Source organism: Notamacropus eugenii, chromosome 4 (assembly GCF_028372415.1).
Source record: "Notamacropus eugenii isolate mMacEug1 chromosome 4, mMacEug1.pri_v2, whole genome shotgun sequence".
In the NCBI taxonomy this organism is placed as follows: domain Eukaryota; kingdom Metazoa; phylum Chordata; class Mammalia; order Diprotodontia; family Macropodidae; genus Notamacropus; species Notamacropus eugenii.
The window spans coordinates 166209071-166232172 of NC_092875.1; the positions used below are offsets into that span (position 1 = coordinate 166209071).

Below are 23102 nucleotides of genomic sequence, written 5' to 3' on the forward strand. Positions count from 1 at the left end.
CAATAATAAATCAGAGGTAACTGTGTCTGTAGAGTCTTTACTGGCACTATATTCATCACAGATTAGATGAAGAAATATTCTAGCATTTTCTTGTTGTGTGAAAAATGAGTTTCCTAGGTTGGATTTTGCGAATACAGCTCATTGACAACAGTACATTATTTCTTTTGTGCATTGTATTAGAATAGAGGTTATATTTCATTTTCAGCTGATGAAGGGGAAGTAGCAAGCATTTATATTATTTCTTTCCAGTGAGCCTTGGAGAAATACAGCAAAGAAACAGATTTTTCTCTTTTTCTTTTTTTTGTGATAGATTTCTTTCCAGTTTCTGTTTCTTTGAGGGAAATCTAATGTTAATATTTGCTATTTATTTCTATTTTGCACATAACTTTAGTTCTTTGAAGTTGTATCTTCCTAAGAGATATGTTTTCCCACATTGTTATGTGGGAAAAAAAAAGCTTCCTGACTTTTCACAGGTCCTTTATTCCCTCTTCCCCCCATATGATGAGCAGGAAGCAGAAAAAACATGGAAAGCATACCTCTTAGAACCTACACCATAGTGACAGAGATGTCAGTGGCAACATCTTTTGGTGTGAAAGCTTTATCAGGATGACAGTTTATTGAGCTCCCACTGAATTGGGATCTCTAGAGAGAAGGGAGGTCAAAGACAGTGAAAAGACTATGAACCAAACATATGATTTGGAATAAGAAATGAATCTGGAAAAATCTTAGGGACCTACAATTGTTTTTGATCTAAGGTAGTATTATTTTCCCATATTTCTCTACATTCTCTATCTACCTATGTTACAATACTCTTTCTACTTTTTTTTAGGTTCAATTCCTGTGCAGTTTGATGTCATTTATAATCCTCTCTAGGTTTCCTCTCACTTATGGCCTGAAGCACTTATGGTCTTTTGAAGCAAGCAGTGACTGGGCTTAGTTACTCAGGCAGCTTTTAGTCATCAGTAAGACATTTGGATGATTCTGTCATTTGAATGAACAGGAGCTACTGCAAGTAACTCGTTGAAAAAATTTTTTTCCCTGGGGTGAATATCAGTGTTTTGACTTTCAAATCATTTTCAACCGCAACTAAATAAACTGGTTGTTTATGGCATTCATATCCTACACCATTCTATGCTAGAATGAGGTAGCAACCCTATTAAGATGCATAATTGAAGTCAGTGTTTTGTTGTTAAGGAAAATGACTTTTTGGATATGGTTTGAGGATATGTATAGAGTTTACTTTCAAATAATAGGTTAGTGGTGACATTAATAAAGAAAATCTACCTCTAGTTCTAGAAACTACATTTATATCAGATACTTGTAGCCAAAACTTGAAATATTGAAGCAATTGTGGAGAAAGATCATTTGAACCAGAATGGTACAGTGGTCTGAGCTGTACTTGGAGGCAAGGGACCTTTTTGCAAATTCTGGTTTGGCCACTTATTACTTGGGTGATCTTGAGCAAGTTACTTAACCTTTATGGGTTCTATATTCTCCTCTGAAAACTGAGTTGCACTGAGATTTTCTCTGGCTTTAAATCTATCATTTTATGATCCAAAGATCAACAAATAAGTAATTAAATAAAAACTTAATATGAACAAATGTTAAATAATTGAATGACTACAGTGTAAAGTATAATGAATAACTTTGATTTTTGACATGGAGGTCTACAGAACTATAGAACTTTTGACTTATTTGTAAATTTGAACTGAAGGGAACTCTACTTATTATTGCAGGTTTGGTTACAAAAGTACGGTTACCTTCCACCAACAGACCCCAGAATGTCGGTGTTACGTTCTGCAGAGACCATGCAGTCAGCACTAGCTGCCATGCAGCAGTTTTATGGCATTAATATGACTGGAAAAGTGGACAGAAACACTATAGAGTAAGTAATGGTAGCCAAAGTCATTCTCTCTCTCTCTCTCTCTCTCTCTCTCTCTCTCTCTCTCTCTCTCTCTCTCTCTCTCTCTCTCCTTCTATTAAACAATTAAACATAGTATAACATAGAAACAACAACAACAAAATGATTCTGTTAATACCACTTGCTGGTCAATGTAGTTTCTCATGATCTTTACTTTCAACTTTGCCGTTTATGTCTCTTTAACTTTGTCACATTATTTGGCAAAGATGCTGTACTGTATATTGCTATTTATTATTATGAATATTTTATGTAACAATAAAAGTGTATAATTGTGATGAAATCATATAATGGAATCCTTTAAAGTTTTCTGAGACAAGATAACTCAAAATTGCATGAACTTTATTACTGACTCCTTGCATTCTTTAAGACCTCTATATAGTAACTGGTCTTAGCATGGATCAACAGATTTGACTTTCTTTGTAAATAACATACCTAGATTAGCTCAGCAGGTTCTAACATATTTACATAAGTATAGAATGTTATTATTTTCTTTTACAATTTTAAATTTTATATCCAGATGAAAAAGCCTTATACTTTTCCATGAAGTTCAAAATTCATATAGTATGAACTTGCTGTTATTAACTTCAAAGAAGTAAAAAAAACCCATTTGCTAATTAACTTGCCCAATAACCTTTAAGGGTATGTAAATATTATTTTCATTTTGTGGATGGGGAAATCGCATCAAAGAGTTTTGATTATTTGCCTAAAGGCATGTAAGAACTTGCTGTCAGGACTGGAATTAGAATACCAAAATTTCTAATTTACAGCCTTGTGCTGAGATAAATTCCTTCTGAATGATGTATAATCTAAAGTACTTATTAAATGGATGGCAATATGCTTCCCATTGAAACTATGAAATTATCTTTAATAAAAACATAAAGAAAATAAATTTCTTAAAATAAAACTAAACAAAAAATTTCAAACTAATTTAAAAAGTTGGAAAGACCTTTTTTCACAAGGTAGAAAAATTACACACACACTGCATGTGTTTATATCTGTATATGTGTGTGTATATGTATATCTGTATCTCTGTGTATGTATGTATCTGTCTATAAATGATTTAATTTAAATCAGCTTCCCAAACCAACAACAGCTGAACAATTTTGCTCAAGAGTGTCCCTAGATACCTGCCTCCACCAAAGGATATATTCTTTTATTTCCCTTCCCTTTGTTCTGTATGTCATATAATGCTATGCTTTTTAACAAAGTAGATAGCAAGATTTTTTATAGTCCTATATGGTAGTTTGGAATTGTTCACCCAAAATGTTGATTCTAACAATTTTTGAATGCATGTTTTATTTGATAGAAAAATTCTATGAAGAAAAATATAACATACAACATGTTGAGGCCTGCCCCAATAAGGTGGCATTTAGTGAAACATACTTATTTGCATAATTCTTTACAATAAGGATCAGTTATATTTTGGACATCTGCCATAATCGAAACACTATATCATAGGGATTGTTGTAGGAAGTAGCAAAGGGATTGTTCTGTTGATTTGTTTGTTTATTTATATTGGAAATATATGCTAAAGAGTGCTGGGCCTGGGCTCAGGAAGAACTGAGTTCAAACCCAGCTTCAGATATTTCCTCCTGGGAAACTTGTTGAATTGCTGTCCTTCTCCTGTTCCTCAATTGTAAAATGGAGATAATAATAGAACCTACTTGCTGTCAGGTACTGCCACCTGAAGCTATGAAGTTAGGTGATATTACAAAAGAGTTTAGTGCACTAATTGTTACATAATAGATATTTTTAAAATATGTATTTCCTCCCTTCCCTTTCCTGAATTCATAGGAATGTGAATGGTGGTAACATATTTGTGACTACCTTCAACTCATCTTAAACCAAAGTAAAACAATTGTCCTGAGGGGTTGGAGTGGAGAGAGTTAATACCAGCTCAGTAGAAATGGTGACATAGGTCAAAAGAAGTAATACTAGAAAAGAATTAATGTAAAAAAAAACTAATAATCATCTGGAGATGAAAAATGGTACAAACCTTCTTGCGCAGAGTGTATAATTCCTGACTCACCTTGCCTCACCCAGGGTCACCTGACTCTGAAATATGACTGCAGTCTATCATTACAAATTACATTTTACCCTAGGATGGGATGCTTGGCTACCTCAATGTGTGAGGTAAAGAGCTGGAGCCAGTCAACAGGAGAAGAAGTGGATAGGTACAATATTTGTAAAATAGAGTTCAATGAATATCATGAGGAGAAAAGTCTCTTAAGTGAGGACTAGAAATTATTATAAGGCTAATGTCAGAGATTTAAAATAAATCATATTCTGTATAAAGTTCTAAATTTTGGCTTAATAACAAGGCAACCTGAGGAAACCAGTGTCAAAAGGCAAGGATTACCAAGTTTGGCAAATTTTAGTACTAATCCCCACCTACCTTTCCAACTACATATGATGCAGAGCATTGGAACTAGCCACCTTCCCCATTTTTCCAGCAGAGGCAATTATAGGGGGCATACCCATACCATAAAGTGATATTATACATATTCTGTATTATCAGACCTGCAAAAAATCATTGGAGTGAGTTCATAATGGAGGGATCTGATTTCCTTAAAATTATTTATGTACCTCACTAAGAAGCACTGAAGGAGGTATATGTAGAGGTTTTATTTGCAACCTAGAGGTGAAAAGGAATATCAGTGATTTAAGTATCAGCTAGTTCATACTGTGACTTTGGAATGCCATACAAGTAGAGGTCAAAGAATCATCATAAAATTATAGATCATAAGATAGAAGAGACCAAAAGCAACATGCAAATACAAAAACAATGAATTGGGAGTATTATATGTTATGACTTCAGTCCAGTTTGAGTTCTTCAAGTAAAATTGGCCTAAGACTGAGGAAAGAACATTAGAAATTCAACCTATGTTTTGGGTGGTTGAATCTTTTATGTATTAGGTCATTCTAGAGACATTCAATGAAGTTTCTTCAGTTATTTTAAAATCACTACTACATTTATATATATGAAATTTGAAATGAAAATTTGAGTCACTAGACAATTCAAATGAAGCCCCCTAGAATATTTTAAAACTGACTTCTTGTGGATTTCATTAGACTCAGTTTCCAGGCATAATGATATCATTTATCCATCTGTGCAAAGATAGGGCTGTTACAAAATGAGACTAATCATTCTCTATTTCCTCAATCCAATTCTGGTTGAATCAGTTCTGGCATTATTAACTATTGGCCACTAATTATTAATAATTTGGGTAGTTGCTACCTAATGAACATGATAACTATGCTTTCCTTTTATAAAATCAATTTCTCCAGGTGAGAATAATGGTAATTTGGAAGACATTCATGTTTACACAAACTCTGCTTGTTATTTCTGTGTATAGAATTAATTGTTTTTTAATCATTTTTTTTTCAGGACCACAAAGTTCTACATTGTCAAGCTTGTAACAAATCTATGTGGAAGGTTGAAAACTTTTAGGAAAAAAAATAAATCTGAAAATAAAACAGGCTACCCTTTTGTCAACTTTTTGATTACTAAATTAATTTTAACTCATTAATGACTACTTGGAGCCTTTTTATGAAATCATTAAAGCTTAAAGATTTGTATGTGATAAGATTGTAGAAATATTCTAGTTTTTTTTAAAACTTAGGAGTAAAAATTTAAAATAAGCATGAATATTAAGTTTAATACTGTGAAGAATGCTATTCACATGTTAGGATAAAAATATCAGTGATATTTTCCTTTTTATTTCCAAACCCATATAAACTGAGGGAAAAAAAGTGTAGGGAAAGGCAACACTTCTTTTTTAATGTTCATTTATTTTTAGTTTTCAACACTCATTTCCACAAAATTTTGAGTTCCAAATTTTCTCCTCATCTCTCCCCTCCTCCCCCCAACATAACAGCTTGCATTCTGATTACCCCTTCCCTCAATATGCCCTCCCTTCTATCACACCACTCCCTTCCCTTATCCCCATCTTCTCTCTTTACTTGTAGGGCAAGATAGATTTCTATACCCCATTACGTGTATTTCTTATTTCACAATTGTATGCAAAACATTTCTCAACATTCATTCCTAATACTTTGAATTCCAGCTTCCCTCTCTTCCTCCCTCCCCACCCATTCCCAATGAGAAGGTAAGCAATTCAATATAGGCTATATATGTGTAGTTTTGCAAAAGAATTCCATAATAGTCATGTTGTATAAGAATAACTATATTTCCCTCCACCCTATCCTGCTCCCCATTTATTCTATTTTCTCTTTTGACCTTGTCTCTTCCCATAAGTGTTTACTTGTAATTATTCCCTTCCCCAATTTGCCCTCCCTTCTATTATCCTCCTCACCCTACTAGTCCCTTTCGTTCCTACTTTCCTGTAGTGTAATATAGATTTTCATACCAAATTGAGTGAACGTTATTCCTTCCTTAAGTCAAATGTGAAGTGGTAAGCTTCAGTTTTTCCCTCTCCTCTCCTTCCTTTTCTCCCCCATTGAATAAGCTTATTCTTGCCTCTTTTATGAGTGATAATTTTCCCCATTCTATTTCTCCCTTTCTCCTTCCAATATATTCTTCTCTCACCCCTTAATTTCATTTTTTATATAATCCTTTCTTATTCAACTCACCCTGTGCTATCTGTATATTATATATAATACATATATATAATATATATATATGTGCATATGTATACGTGTGTGTGTGTGATCTCTCCACCTACCCAAATACTGAGACAAATCTCAAGAGTTACATGTAGGAATGTAAACAGTTCATGTTTCCATGTAGGAATGTAAACAGTTTAACTTCAGAAAGTCCTTAAAGATTTCTCTTTCCTTTTTACTTTTCATATTTCTCTTGATTCTTGCCTTTGAAAGTCAAATTTTCTTTTCAGCTCTGGTCTTTTCATCAAGAATGCTTGAAAGTCCTCTATATCATTGAATCACCTTTTTCCCCTGAAGTATTGTACTTAGTGTTGCTGGGTAGGTGATTCTTGGTTTTAATCCTAGTTACTTTTACTTCTGGAATATCATATTCCAAGCCCTTTGATCCCTTAATGTAGAGGCTTCCAGATCCTGTGTTATCCTGATTGTATTTCCACAATATTCGAATTATTTCTTTCTAACCGCTTGCAATATTTTCTCCTTGACCTGGGAACTCTGGAATTTGACTACAATATTCCTAGGAGTTTCTCTTTCTGGATCTCTTTCAGGAGATGACTGATGGATTCGTTCAATATTTATTTTACCCTCTGGTTCTGGAATATCAGGGCAGTTTTCCTTGATAATTTCCTGAAAAATGATGTCTAGGTTCTTTTTTGAATCATGACTTTCAAGTAGTCCTATAGTGTTTAAATTATGTCTCCTGGATCAATTTTCCATTTCAGTTCTTTTTCCAATGAGATATTTCACATTATCTTCTATTTTTTCATTATCTTGGTTTTGTTTTGTAATTTCTTGGTTTCTCATAAAGTCATTAGCTTCCATCTATTTCTTTCTAGTTTTTTAAAAACTATTTTCTTCAGTGAGCTTTTGAACTTCCTTTTCCATTTGGCTAATTCTTCTCTTTAAAGCATTCTTCTCCTCCTTGGCTTTTAGGGCCTCTCTTGCCATTTAAGTTAGTCTGTTTTTTAAAGTGTTAATTTCTTCAGCATTTTTTGGGGTCTCCTTTAACAAGCTGCTCACTTACTTATCATGATTTTCTTGCATCGCTCTCAATTCTCTTCCCAATTTTTCCTCTACCTCTCTTACTTGATTTTCAAAATCTTTTTTGAGCTCTTCCATGACCTGAGACCATTGCGTATTTATTTTGGAGATTCTGCATGCAGAATCCTTGACTTTTAGGTCTTCCTCTGAAGACCTAAATACTTCCTCCTCATCTGAAAGAATGGAAGAAAATACATGCTCACCAAGAAAGTAACCTTCTATTGTCTTATTCTTTTTTCCTTTTGGGGGCATTTTCCTAGACATTTACTTGACTTCTGAGTTCTTTGTCAGGGCCCAGCTCAGTGCTGAAATTCAGATCAACTGCTCAATTCCACCAGGGGTTTTAGGTACATGTCTCTCAGGGCTGTTACTCAGGGCTGAGATTTTGATCAGCTGCTCAATTCCCCCAGAGACTCTAGGTGGAGGGATCCACAAATGGAAGCTGCAGCTGCAGTGACTGCTGCAGGTCGTCCAGACCAAGTTCCCCTCTCCTGGGTGAAGGAGCCCTCCCGCTGACCTTGGAAGCTATCTGTGGACTTTGTGGGTTGAGCAATCTGGGATCTGCTGCTGCTGCTGGCTTCTTGATCTCTGTTGAGGGTCCTGTCCCTGCCATGTTGGGCTGCGCTCCATGCTTCCTGGGCTGCACTGTATCAATACTTCTTTTCAATAATAATAAAAAAAATGAACAGATATATTCAAATACTTTATAGGTTTATAGATTTCAATCTGGAAGGGGTCTTAAGTGTTACCTAGTCTAATTCTTTCATTTTACTCTTAAAGAAACTGAAATCCATGAAGTTTAACTAAGATCCCCATAGTCATATAAATGAATGAGTCCCACAGCCAGGACTTCAACCCACTTCCTCCAACTGCAGGTCTTGAAACCACTTAAATCCATGTATGTGCATATATCTGTGATTGTCTGTGTAAAATTATCTTTGAAGAAAAGGTTCTTGATTTTACTAGATCATAAATTATTCTTTGAAAGACAAATACTTTGCTCTCTAAAATAGGAAACATTTACTTGTTTAAAATATTCATATTCTATAGATTCATCTCAGTATCTAGTTTTCTTTCTATTTAGAGGAAATGGAATTATATAAACCTTGATGGAATTAAGTAGAATTTGATCAGAAATTTCCCAATTTATCCTCTTTCTTAACTTTGTTTATGAATAAATCTCAATTCATAGAGAGCTACTAATAAGATTCAGAAGCTATTTAAGTACATAACTTTAGCAGAGTAACAGGGAAATCTCACAGTAAAGATATTTTATGAGGCATGTTAAAACTCTTTGCCAAGATGACTAAAATCATTATATTTACATAGGCTGGTGGCTTTGAGGAAGAGAAAACAGGGATGTTTAAATATAAGAAGCTTTGTCCAGAAATAAAATAGAAAAAGTTGACAACACAGGTTCATGCTTTGAAATGAATGTCTATCTAGAGCTTGAAATTTTATACTGAGAGGCTCTTCTGGTATGAAGAAAGACTTCGATTGACTCAAATGGGCAGCTCCTCTTTAACTGAGTCTGAGAGAGTTACCTGGGAACCTGAGTGGTTTTTACTTATTATCATTAATATAAATATGTATCACCTCAGGCAGGAAACTGAATTCAGATTTTCCTGAATTCAGGAAGAATCCTGCAGCTCTTATACCCTACTGTTACACACACACACACACACACACACACACACACGATATAGACAATGTTCATGATCATAGCTATGACCATGGAAATGACCTTAAATATCATCTAATTCATCCCTTCTCATTTTTCAAATGAAGCAACTGAGACCCAGAGAGTTTCAGTAACTCGCCTGGGTCACACAAAGAGTAAGCGGTAGATCAAGGATTTGAATTTGCATCCTTTGTGATAACAAGTTTCACTTTATTTCCATTGTACCAACTTCAACTCCTCTGATTCTAAATCATATAAACTGGCTATTTAAAAAAATGTTCCAGGATAAATAAAATTAGGTTCTTGGTAAAAGTCTGAAACAAATGTGAGCTACCTACATAATGGAAGGAAACATAAAAGTAGAAGAAAGAGGGGAGGAAAAAAGAAAAAAAATGTAATAGGAGAGGAGAATTCATTTTTTGCTGTAATAAAGTATTGTGAAGTGTTCTATTGTCATTTCTGGAGTATCAGGCCGTGTCAAGCAACACAGACCAAAATGAATTAACTATTAAGAAATTCTTTGATTAATCTATATGGAAGTGGACAGTATTCCTGGCTCATTCAGAGAAAAAAAAAAACATTTTACTTAGAACTGAGAGTTTTGTAGCACAGTCTCAGGTTTGTCTGTTGGTACACACATATATTACATGTATGTGTTGTGTGTATGAAATTTTGTAAAATAAAAAAAGTAGTTTGAAATAAATTGTAACTGGAAAAAAATTTTTTTGACAGCTGGATGAAGAAGCCTCGATGTGGTGTGCCTGACCAGACTCGAGGCAGCTCCAAATTTAATATTCGTCGAAAGCGATATGCACTAACAGGACAGAAGTGGCAACACAAGCACATCACTTACAGGTACCCAAACTGACTATCAATTCAACTTTCTGACATTTTATGTGATGGCCATTTTACAAAATGATTTGATTTGTAGTTAGTTAATATGCAGTCTTAAAATAATGGACCTAAAGATCACGTAGTTGGAAGAGAGTAAAATAGATAGTTCACAGTGGGGCACTATGGAAAACTTTTTTAGATCTCAGTTCTCTTTAAGTGAATTAGCACTTCTGGCTTGTTAAGGGTCATATTAATAGCCTTGATTGCTTTAAAGAATCTCAAAGATAGGCTGCATAATCAGCTCATCAAGCCCACCAACAAAATATGTAATTTTTTGGCAAGTATTTTTTTCACTGAAAAAAAATTGAATGAAGAAAGTACATATATGCATGCATATACATTTATATGCAAATTAAATATATACATTTACAAATAAATATGTACATGCATGTATATATTTACATATTTTATATGCATATCTCTATCAAATCTATCTATGCATATGTGTCCATTATTCTATTTGAATAGAAATTCCTTTGAAGGCCCTAAATGACTTCTTTCTTCAGTTTTTTTTTCTGTTCTCATGGCAATATATCAGAGAAGTTCTTGAAGGAAAAACAGTACATGAAATATGGATGCCTTGCAGATTGTGGTAATAAGAACTATTGTATAATTTGCCTTTATCAAAATACATTAATAATAAAGAGAAGGGAGGTAAATACTATGCTTTATATGAGAGTCATTTAGGAGCATTAAACTTAATGATACTGACTTTAAACAGAGAGAAAAGAATCACCATCAGATGAAAGAAATGCTACTGTTTTAAAATATTCCTTTATTCAGATTTACCACATAAATTGGCCCCTACATATCAAGCTTCTTCTTGTTTCTTTCTAATGACTTTTAATTATGACAATATCATTGTGCTTTGAGTTTGACTTTAAGTGAATGCTTGTGACTGCCATATTTGTTGTGTTTCATAAATAATCATCATAAACAGTAATAACAAAATCCAAATGCTAAAAGTAAGAAAAAAAAGTAAAGAAAAGATCTACATGACTTCTCCATGACTAACCAATTGTTAGATACTGCCATGTCCACAATAATTTCTATGTACTTACCTCAAGTAAGTTTGTGGTTACTGAAGCAACTTCATAGTTGTTTGATTTATTTCTATTCAATTGTAAGTATATATGCCGTATGGTAAAATTAAAAAAAAAAAAAACTTGATAGCATCTGTCACTTCCTCTTTGGTCTAACTGTCTCATAACCCTGTTAGAGAAAATGATCAGATATGTCTGTTGGAGATTTTTTTTCCACAAAGTCATGAAAAGCCTTATGATATCCTTTTGAAAATGTTGATATATTGATTTGAGAGAAATTCCTAGTTGTTCCATCAAAGTGAAATGATTTTCACTCCTAAATCCTCACTTTCAGCTGTTTAAAGTTAGATAAACCTGAGAGGGATGAGACTGAGTCCTCTGACAGTTCTTAATGACACACAGATACTGGTGACTAAATAGCACAGGTAGCTGGCTTTTTTTAAAGCATCTTTTTTGACATTCTGAATGCCTTACATAGGGATAGCCTCACAAACCTCCTGGTAACTACCACATTCCTGTTTACAAGTTTGCCCCATCAATTTAAAGACCTTATCAAATAATCTGCTTACTTATAAATCATTCCCATTGCAGTTCTCTTCCTATTATGCACAGTACCCATTAACTGTTTCCTAGGTAATAACTTACAGGCTAATTTCTTTTCTATTTTTGAGTCTCATTCATGGATCTCCTATTATGATGGTATAAAACATCAAAAACAGAAAGCAATTTAATTTGGGTCTACCATGTGATAGTTACTGGGAATGCAAAGACAAAAATGTAACAGCAAGTCAGATAACTTAGATTCTAATAATTACTAGCATTTATTTAGCTCTATTGACTTTTACAGAACTCTTTACATGCGTTATCTCATTTGATTTTCAAAACAATTCTATGATGTAGGTGTTATTGTTATCCCCTTCTTACAGATGAGTAAAATGAGTCTCAGAGAGGTTAAGTGATTTATTGTTGTTGTTCATTTGTTTTCTGTCATATCTAACTCTTCATTACCTCTTCATGAACCCTTCATGGTGGAGTTTTCTTGGCAAAAATACTGAAATGATTTGTCATTTCCTTCTCTGGCTCATTTGACAGATGAGGAAATTGAGACAAACAGGTTTAAGTGACTTTTCCAGGGTCAAACAGCTAGTAAGTGTCAGAGGCAGCATTTGAACTCAGGTCTTCCTGACTTTAGACCTCATACTCTATATACTGTACCACTTAGCTGCCCCTAAGTGATTTATTCTTATAGCTAATAAATGTTCAATATGGACTTGAACTTAAGTCTTCTTAACTCCCTATTCACTACTACAGACACACTGGATACAAAGTAATTATAAAATAATTTTGTGTATGGTTAAACATGAACAACTGGCAGATATTACGGGAATAAAATCAGAAAAAGCCTCATTTAGCAAATTATTTACATTTATTAAGTACCTACTATATGTCAGACACTTTGCCAATAGTACAAATATAATGAATGAAACAGACCCTCCGAACAAGGAGCTTGTATGCTAAGGAGGAGACAAAAGGTACAAGTCAATGACTGGATACATACATAATCAATATAAAGATTAAATCCAAATAAATGCCAAATAGTTAACTACAAGGTAGTTCAGGAAGGAGGGTACTAGGAATTGGCGGTGTCGGGACGGACAAGTGTTCTGCAGAAGATGGAACTTGAGCTACACTTTTAAGGAGGAATGGAATTCTGTTAGAGGAAGGTGGACAGGGGAGGCATTCTTAGCATGAGTGATGGATGATCAATATAAAGGCATGGAGATAGGAGAGAGAGAACTGTTTTGGCCAGAGAGAAAGCCACCTTGACTGGGCCACAGATGGATGAATGTAAAGTGAGTCTGGAAAGAAAGATTAGGGCCAAATTAAAATGGGCTTGACATGTCTAACAAAGTAGAGGGGTGGTGTGTTGTATTTTATCCTAGATGCAATATGAAGCTACTGGAGTTTATTAAGTAAGGGAGATAGATAGTAATTGCAATGTACTGTGAAGGAAGATAAGACCTCTTTGAGGTTCACAAAAAGTGACAGAATAGAGATGGAAGGCTGTGTACAAGTAGTCATTTTTGGAAGAACATATGAGAAGGGAGTAATGTGTGATTACTCTTGAATGACAGATTTCAATTTGTTTGAAAGGGGCCTTAAATGTCAAAGAGTTTCCATTTTATTCTCGAGACCATAGGGATCAACTAAAACTTGGTTTGAACTAGGAAAGTAAAATAGACAGCGCTATGCTTTAATGATATGATTTTGGCAGCTGGGTAGAAGATGTGTCATTCAGGTGTTTCAGTTGTGTCCCACTCCTAGTGACCTCAGTTAGGGTTTTCTTGGCAGAGATACTGGAGCAGTTTACCATTTTCTTCTCCAGTTCATTTTGCATATAAGGAAACTGGGGCCACCAGGGTGAAGTGACTCTCCCAGGATCGCATAGTTAGTAATTGTCTGAGGCCAAATTTGAACTCAGGAAGATGTCTTCATGACTTCAGGCGCAGTACTCTATCTGCTGCACCACCCTGCTGCCCCTAGTGAATGTATTAGAGAAGAAACTGGAGGCAAATAACCAGTTAGAAGACTATCATCCTTGGAAGAAGTGGTAAGTACTTAACTTAGGTTGTGACTAAATGAATGGGAAAATTAAAGGATAGATATGAGAGATGTTATAGATACAGAACTAACAGGTCTTGTCAACTGATTGAGTATGTGAGGTAAATAAGATTGAGGGAGGGAGGATGGATGATTGGATGATTCTGAAGTATTGAATTTATATCATGCCAAAGTTGGAATTGCACTTGACAGAAAATGCAAATTGATTTAAAAGAAGGGATAGATTTTCAGGGAAATGCAATAATTTCTGTTTTGTACATGTTTAATTTGAAATGCCTATAGCATGCTGTTTCTGAAGAGTGACACTTCTATGCAGGGATTACAATTATGGGAGAACAAATGCCAGTGGAGAACAGGATAGGTGGGCACTCCTCACCTCTTTGCTCTCACCCCCTGCTCCTCAGTTAAACTAGTGGTGCAAATGTGCAACAGAATAAGCAGTTCAATCTAAGTTGTCTAACTAAAATATTCAGGGCTCAAATAAAGAGTTATAGACAGAATTGACAGGGCATTAATAACAAGAGTTTTCTGTTATCCATGATGCTAGATAATGGACTAGTCTGGACCACTGAAATCTAAGTATTCCTGGATTACCTAATAAGAATGAGGAATAAAGGGTGGGAACCCAGGAAATTTAAATCTAAAGTGCAACAGCAATAAAATGACTAGAGTCTGGGATCCATTGTCCTTCAGCCCTGCCTGCTCTCTAAGTCCCATAAGCCCTCAAATACGTACAACCTGAGGTTACCAATTAAACTAGATTGACTGGCTCACTAAACACAGGGCATCTAGAAGGATATTTCCAGCTAGAAGTTGGTGATGAGAGCTTAGAGTTTTTGTTGTTGTTTGTTTGTGTTTTAGAAAATCTCGTGATCTGAATTTTTACTTCCTGTGTTCCAAGCCAGAGGAGGCTTCAGTTGTTGTTTGTTTATTTTTAATTGAATTATTTTGTTTTCAGTGTTTGACAATCACTTCCGTATAGCTTAAATTTTTTTTTCCACTCCCTCCTCACATTCCCCCCTCCCTCCCCGCTCCCTCCATGATATGGTATATGGGTTCTACACATACATTCCTATTAAATGCACGTTGCATAGAAGAATTAAAATGAATGGGAGAAACCATAAAACAAAACAAAACATAACACAAAAGAAGATGGTCTGTTTCTATCTATGATTTAACTCCATAGTTCTTTCTCTGGATGTAGAAGGCATTTTGCCTCGAGTTCACTGGGATTTTTTAAGCCCTTGCGTTTCAATGAAGTCCCAAGTCTACCAGAAAAATTCCTCACACACTGTGGTTGTTGCTGTGTACAAAGTTCTCCTGGTTCTGCTCCTTTCACTCAGTATCAGTTCATCAGACTTCTCTGAAGTCTTTCTGTTCATTATTTCTCATAACACAATAGTATTTCATTACATTCATATACACAACTTGTTCAGCCATTCCCCAGTTGCCTGGCATCTCCTTGATTTCCAGTTTTTGGCCACCACAAAGAGAGCTGCTCTAAATATTTTTTGTTCATGTGGCACCCTTTCCCATTTTTGTTTGTTTGTTTGTTTTGGAGGGGGGAAGATAAGGCAATTGGGGTTTACTGATTGGGGGTCACACAGCTGTATGTGTCAAGTGTCTGAGGCTGAATTTGAACTCAGGTCCTCCTGGACTCCAGGGCCTGTGGTCTATTCACTGTGCCACCTAGCTGCCCCTACTTTTTTTACGGTCCCAATTTTAAATAGATTTTATTTTCCAGGACAAGAATTTCATTCTGACTTGTTTACAGTACTAATAAAGTGCAGCGCTGTTCACTTCTTTCCTATACACATTTATATACACATTCAAGTATTCAGAATGCCCAGATGTACACAGTAGCTTGAATGCTACTTTTAAACCACTATTGCCTTGGCTAAAAATTTGAGTCCTTCCATTTTTGGAAAGCTTTGTGGTATACTTTTTCTGCTGTTGTGTTTTTTCCACCTCTTCAAGGGTGGGTCCAGATGAAGCACCTCCCGATGGAGCTGCTCCACCACCTGGGAACCTATTAGTCATGCCTCCTGGTATGCCCCCTGCACTGTGGTAGAGCTCAGTAATGATGAGGTTACAGACCTTCTCCAATTTTTTCTTCTGATGCTCAAATTATAACTCCTCAGCAATGTGGTTCTTATCCAGTCAGTTGATTATTTCATTTGTCAAGGATCTGTTTGTCTTCATCACCAATTTTGCCTTGTAGTTTTTCATCCTCTGTGGTAGCTTTCATGTTGAAAGCATAAGATTCAAGGGGATCTTTGGGAGTCACCTTGTCTCTCTGCTTCTCATTTTCCACCTTGTATTTCTCAGCCTCCTAGACCATGTGCTCAATGTCTTCTTTGCTCAGATGTCATTTATCATTGGTGATTAAGGTTTAAGAAGGAAACAAGAAGGCTGGATTATGTAGATTTGTGAGTCATAGCCTTGATAAGGGAATCTGCGCGAGCTGATGAAATCATCAAGAAGAGTGTCTAGAGGTTAGATGAAGGGTAAGATGGCCCACAGAGCCCTGGAAGGGATACCCATACAATTAGTCTGGTGATGATCCTTCAAAGGAGTCTAAGAAGAAATTGAAAGAAGTGTGAAAAAATAAGCAGGAGAGCTCACTGTCACAATAGGAAGTGGAGAATATTTAAGAGGAAGGACTACTGAACCATATTCAAAGCTGGAGAGTTGTCCAGAAAGAAGGGAACTGATGTGTAATTGGGAGTATTCATAAGAGATCACCTGTTTGGTGATGTCAGATGTCAGATTGCAAGAGGATGAAAAAGAGTTTGAAGGTCACATAGGAAGGAGAAAGATAAAGACTAAATTTTCAAACTTATTTTTATAGGCACCTCCTGGATACGGTCATAACTTTTTGTTATTTCTATGTTATCTCCCCAATTAGACTGAGATATTTAAGAAGAATAACTTTTTCTTTTCTTTGTATTCTCAGCATTTAACATAGTGCCTGGAACAAAGGCAATTAATTAATGTTTATTGATTGATTGAAGGTCTATCAAAAGTTGGGGGAAAATATAACTCCCTTTTATGCACTTCAATTTGAACAACTTTTTAGAAAGGGAACTAGAATCCCTCATGACTCTGCACATTTATTGATTTTCCTGCAATAGCTGCCATTGTACATTTTTGTGAGGATGAAACTCTCCCAGCTTCATGCTTCTCAGAACATTTTGGGGCTTACATGATCATAGCTATGACATACATTCTCCAGGAAGATAATTCAAATCCTCCCTTGCAATCTCTCTTTTGTGAAATTTAACACTTTTTCTTTGTTTTTCCATGGATTCAGCTTGAGAAATGCAAATATGATTGTTGTAACCTTCAAATTTAGAAATGCAATAGTTCCCTTTGTTCAAACAATGTTACATAAAAATAATGGCCAATATGTGCATAGTTATATAAGAATTGCAAAACACTTTACAATTATACTTTACAGCACTTTCATTTGTTCCTCACAATGACTCTTTGAAGTAGGTGGTATTTTTTATTCCAGTTTTACAGATGAAGAAACAGAGGCTGAGAGGTGAAGTGACTTGCTTTAAAATATATACTAGTAAATATATGAGGCAGGATTCTAACTCAGGGCTTCCAAACTCCAAGTCTAGCAATTTATCCATTATGCAACTAAGACTGCTATAATAACCTACAAGTTAATTACAACAGAATAACTGATTACATATATGACCAGTTATAATTTTTGAAGGCAGTATGGAATTCAATAAATTAATTCAACAAACTTTTATTAGACATCTAATGTATAGATGCCTACTGTACAAGCACTATATTTGTTGCTAGGAGAGATAAAAAATGAGATATTGTCATTGATTCTTTAAAGAGCAACTCATATCCTTCTTAAACTAGAAACTTTCCCAGTATGTACTTATCGCTTCATCACAGGATATATCTGATCACACTTATTCTTCATCAAGGTTAGCTAGCCAGTAAGTTGTTTCTTTGAATGTATTTACTCCCTTCAAATAATGGCATTTTTCATCCATGGAGGTTACACAGCACTTTGTTCTATACATCTCTAATTCATCTAGTACATATAGTTATCTCTGCATGTGTTCTACATTTTTAGTAGACTGCTCTGTGTTCAGCAGGAACTTAAGTTATGGTGATTGGAATGAATTGAATTAAATTGATATCTATAAGCACCCTATAATAATTTTTGTTCTGAAAAAAAAACAAATCAAGGATACATAAATACTTGGATTCACATCCTTTAACGTGTACTTTGGGAAGTCAATTAACTTCTCAGTGTTCTGATTATTTTAAAATAAAAACATATTTATTTAACATTTTATTTTTCCTCAAATAATTTTTAACAGTTGTATTTTTAAAAATAGCAGCACTATGAATATTCATGCGTATTTCTAGGGTAGCTTTACAAATTTAAATAATTCTCTTCCTCAGAGATGCAACCAAGTTATTTATTTAGATACCAGAAAGCCAAATCTATAATAATAACAAAAAAGTTTATACACATCACCAACCTAGGGAGCACTAACAATTCACAAACCCTTCCCTGCATTAAGTCTCCACAAGGCCCAATAAATAAGCTCCCTAGATCAAATTCCTCACTCTCTTACTCAACACCAGCTGCTCTGCCTCAGGTTGTTCTGTCTCAGCTCTGTTTTAATCTCAATTCCTTCTCCACCTTTTCAGCAAGCTCTTTCTACCATCACCTCCATGTGCCTCAAGCTTTGGGCAGAGCTCAAAGCACCTCACATGCTCCTATTAAAGGGCAAGGGATATCTTCAAATTCCCTTAACATTACATTGAGTTTTGTGGTTGTATATCAGATTTTTTATTCAGCTCTAATCTTTTCCTCAGGAATGTTTGAAAATCTTCCATTTCATTGAATATCCATTTTTCCCCTTGAAAGATTATATTCAGATTTTCTTTTTATTTTCCAGTCAAATCTTTTTTTTTTTAATTTATCTTTCAGTTCTTAACATTCACTTCCACAAAAACTTGAATTCAAAATTTTCTCATCTCTCCCCACCCTCCACCCCAGGACAGCATGCATCCCATCCACTCTTTCCTCCAATCTATTCTCCCTTCCACCACCTACCCTTCTTCCATCCCCTCCGCCTCTATTTTCCTGTAGGGTAAGATAGGTTTCTATACTACTTTACCCATATATCTTAATTTCCAGTTACATGCTAAAACAATTTTTAACATTCATTACAAAAGCTTTGAGTTCCAAATTCTCTCCTTCCCTCCCCACCTACCTCCACTGAGAAAACAAGCAATTCAATGTAGATCACACATGTGTAATAATGCAAAGCACTTCCATAACAGTCATGTTGTAAAAGACTAACCACATTTCCCTGTGTCTTAGCCTGCCCTCAATCTATTCCATTCTTTCCTCTGACCTGTTATCCCACCATAGTGCTTGCTTCTGATTATCCCCTTCTCTAATTTGCTGTCCCTTCTATTTTCTGCCCACTCCTATTACCTACCCCCTTGCCTTCCTGCAAGATAAAATAGATTTCTATATCCAATTGAGTATGTGTTATTCCTTCCTTAAGCCAAATTCCATGAGAGTAAGGCTCAATTATCTCCTTTCATCTCTCCCCTCTTCCCTTCCATTGTAGAAGCTCTTTCTTCCCTCTTGAATGTGAGATGATTTGCTATATTCTACCTCTCCTTTTCTCTTATTCATAGTACGTTCCATTCAATAGCAAATTTTATTTCTTTAGGTATTCTCTCTTCATATTCAGCTCACCATGTGACCTCTGTTCGTGCATATGTGTATATACACATATATACACATACACACATGTACATATACATTCCTCTATATATGTATATGTGTGTATATATACATATATATGTGTATGTATGTATGTATGTATGTATATATTGCCACCATGCTGGGGCCAGATCCTCTCCCTTCCCACCCAGGTGAGAGAGCTTTCTCACTGATCTTTGAATCTGCCTTTGGCCTTTGTGAGTTGAAAAATCTGGGAACTGCCTCTGCAGCCTGTGATGCAGTGCCCTGAAACCTGCTCTAGTCCAGTTTGTGCTGCCTCATGGCTAAAGCTGGATTGTGCTCCACTCTGAGCCCAATGTGATAGCTCTTTCTTGTCAGCCTTCCAGGCTGTGTTAGGCTGGAAATCTCTTTCACTCTATCATTCTGTGACTTCTGCTGCTCTGGAATTTGTTTAGAGTCATTTTTTACAGGTATTTCATGGGTTATGGGGGAAGAGCTACAGCAGGTCCATCTTTCTACTCTGCCATCTTGGTTCCACCCCCCCCCCCCATACCCAATTTTTCTAGGCAGGTGATTCTTGGTTGTAGTCCTAGAGCCTTTGTCTCTGGAATATATTCCAAACCTTCCACTCCTTTCATATATCAGCACTAAATTTTAAGTAATCCTTCTTGATATTTGAATTATTTCTTTTTGACCACTTGCTATATTTTCTTCTTGACCTGGGAGTTCTTAAATTTGGCTACAATATTCCCTGGAGTTTTCATTTTGGTATCTTTGTCAGGAGGTGATTAGTAGAATCTTTCAGTTTTTATTTTATCCTCTGGTTCTAGAATGTCAGGCAGTTTTTAAAAATTGTTTCTTAGAAGATCATTCATAGGCTCTTTTGCTTTCATCATGACTTTTGGGTAATCTAATATTCTTAAATTATCTCTTCCAGGGCAGTTTTTTTTAATGTGATATTTCTCATTTTCTTTCTATTTTTTCATTCTTTTGATTTTATTTTATAGTTTCTTGCCCTCTCATGGAATCATTATCTTCCACTTGCCCAGTTCTACTTTTCATGGAATTATTTTCTTCAGTAAGCTTTTGGGCCCTCTTTTTCCGTTTGGTCAGTTTTATTTTGTAAGTGGTTCTTTTCTTCAGTGAACTTTTGTATATATTTTTTCATGTGGCCACTTATGCTTTTTAAGGCACTCTTCTCCTCAGTGCATTTCTATGCCTCTTTTATGATTTGGTCTATTCTGGTTTATAATGTGCTATCTTATTCAGTATTTTTTCTGCCTCCTTTACCAAGCTGTTAATTCATTTTTAATGATTTTCTTGCATCACTCTCATTTTTTCCCAAAATTTTCTCTTACCTTTCTTGTTTGATCTTTAAAATACTTTTTTTTAGCTTTTCTAGGGCCAGACATCAATTCACATTTTTCTTTGCCATGATGTGGCAATTTTGACTTTATCGTTTTCTTCTGAGTTTATTTTGTTTTGTTTTTTATCTTCCCTGTTACCATAGTAAATTTATATGGTCAGGTACTTTTGTTGTTGTTTGCCCACTTTTCCAACCTATTTCTTGACTTTTAACTTTATATATTAAAGTTGGGCTCTGCTCCCAGGATAGACAGGGCATTGTACCAAGCTTTGCCTCATTTTTTTTTTGTATAGTTGTTTTCAAAGCTAGTCTTGGGTGTCTAAGTTTTCAGTTTTTCCTAGGTGGTATGATCTAAAAAGAGGTGTTTTACCACTCTCCAGTGGCCTATCCTCTGTTCTGTGATCAATCACAAGCATTCTTTTCTTCTCTGGAATCAGAAACTGAGTCATAGCTCCCCTGTAGTCACAATTTTTGGTGTACTAGTGCTCTTCCACACCCTAGGCAATAGAACAAAGTACTGTTACCTCTGTTGGGAAAGGTAATTCTGTTCTCCTTCTGACTAGTTATTAGACCCCTTTGCTCTCTTTGTACTTAGCATTCCAGAAGACACCAATGTAGCTGCTGATTCAGTTGTCTCCAAGGCCTGAATTTAGTTTACTGGGGATGTGCCTGTGCTCTGTTCTCACCCTGGTTCAACAGATCTTTCTTGCAATTATAAATTGTCTTTGGTCAGAAAATTTTTTCACCCCATTCTTTTGTGAGTTCTGCTGCTCCAGAATGCATTTGAGTTGTTATTTAAAGTTGTTTGAAGGGAAATTTGTGAAAGCTCAGAGAAATCCCTGCTTTTTCTTCACCATCTTGGTTTCATCCCCTCTGAAGTATTCTTTAAGACTATGCTACATTGAAGGTGCCAGTCCCTATTGGTATAATGATTTTCCTCACTTGAGAGTTCCCTAGAATAATGACATTACAGGTTTAGTATACATCCCATGAATGTAAGTCATATATTAGACATAAGACCATCCAATCATTGTTAGTCATATGACTATGAGTACATTTAGCCCCCTCAAGCCTGTTTTGACATCTTTAAACCTGAAGTCATACATGTACAATCTAACATTGCAATGTTTTCTGAGAAAAGTTCTGTCTAAACCTTAAACTACTATATAAAAGTGAACTATGAAAATGTACTTTTATATCTGCTAGTTCTTAGATAAGAAAAGTGCTCTATTTGGGATTATTAGTACAGATCCATTAAGAAATGCTTTCAAGAAAAATAGATTCATTTTTTTTTCATGTGTAGGCAATGTCCTCAATTAAATTGCAAGTTTCTATAAGATTGGAACTATATAATAAACTTCACTTAATCAGATCCTCAGAGTTGGCAGAGACCTTAAGAGTTCATTCTGCATATTTTCTATACAACATACCTGTAAACTGATCAGCTTGCCTTCAGAGTTTATTTATATCTACCTTAGTCTCTTACGTAGTGCCTTGGTCGTACTAGGTGCCTGAAAAATATTTGCGGTTTGGTTGATATTCGGCATGGATCTTTATAATTTAATTCTGTTTCTCTTCATATAAGGTCTCTTTGATTGCTTCGTTTTTGGTGTACTCACCACTATATTTCTCCTGCCTTTTGGATGACCTGTGTATAGGTTTTCATAATGCCACAAAGAACTTAATTGTTCTTATCATTATCCCATTAAATATCATTTTATTTATATTTATATTCAAGTTGCACATTATATTTAATTCTTGAAATTTATTGCAACTTTAAAGTACCAAAGTGATTAACTTTGATATTGTTCATGTCCGAGGAATTTATACTCTAAAACAAGGCCCTATGTAGTCAAGAATAGCACATATGAGAGTTCAAATTGATATTAAAGAATGTTTTTCTAAAATTCTTCCTTTTGAAAAGTCTTCATTTTTCCACAATATTTTACCCAATATTTGCTTTTCAGAGTGTTTTGGGTTCAATACAAAGGCGCTGTGCATACTGCATACACAGTTTGGAAAGTAATAGTATGTGCACATATTGTAAGAAAGAGTATGTTATGCTAATAGCAGAGGAGCATAGCGATTGCTAATGAGTAAAGATTTCCATCCCAGGGTCATTTTTCATCTTGCTCTGTACCAATTTAGCTGATTGTGCATGG

At 35.2% G+C, this 23102-nt stretch overlaps 1 protein-coding gene across 1 annotated transcript in view; it reads left to right on the forward strand.

Annotated features, from left to right (window-relative positions):
• The window catches only part of MMP16 (matrix metallopeptidase 16), a 390977-nt gene that overhangs the window by 186922 nt on the left and 180953 nt on the right, over positions 1-23102 (forward strand). Inside the window, exons 3-4 of the mRNA XM_072603624.1 lie at positions 1737-1885; positions 10002-10124. Coding sequence (XP_072459725.1) covers positions 1737-1885; positions 10002-10124 — 272 coding nt within the window. The remainder of the gene's footprint in view (positions 1-1736; positions 1886-10001; positions 10125-23102) is intronic.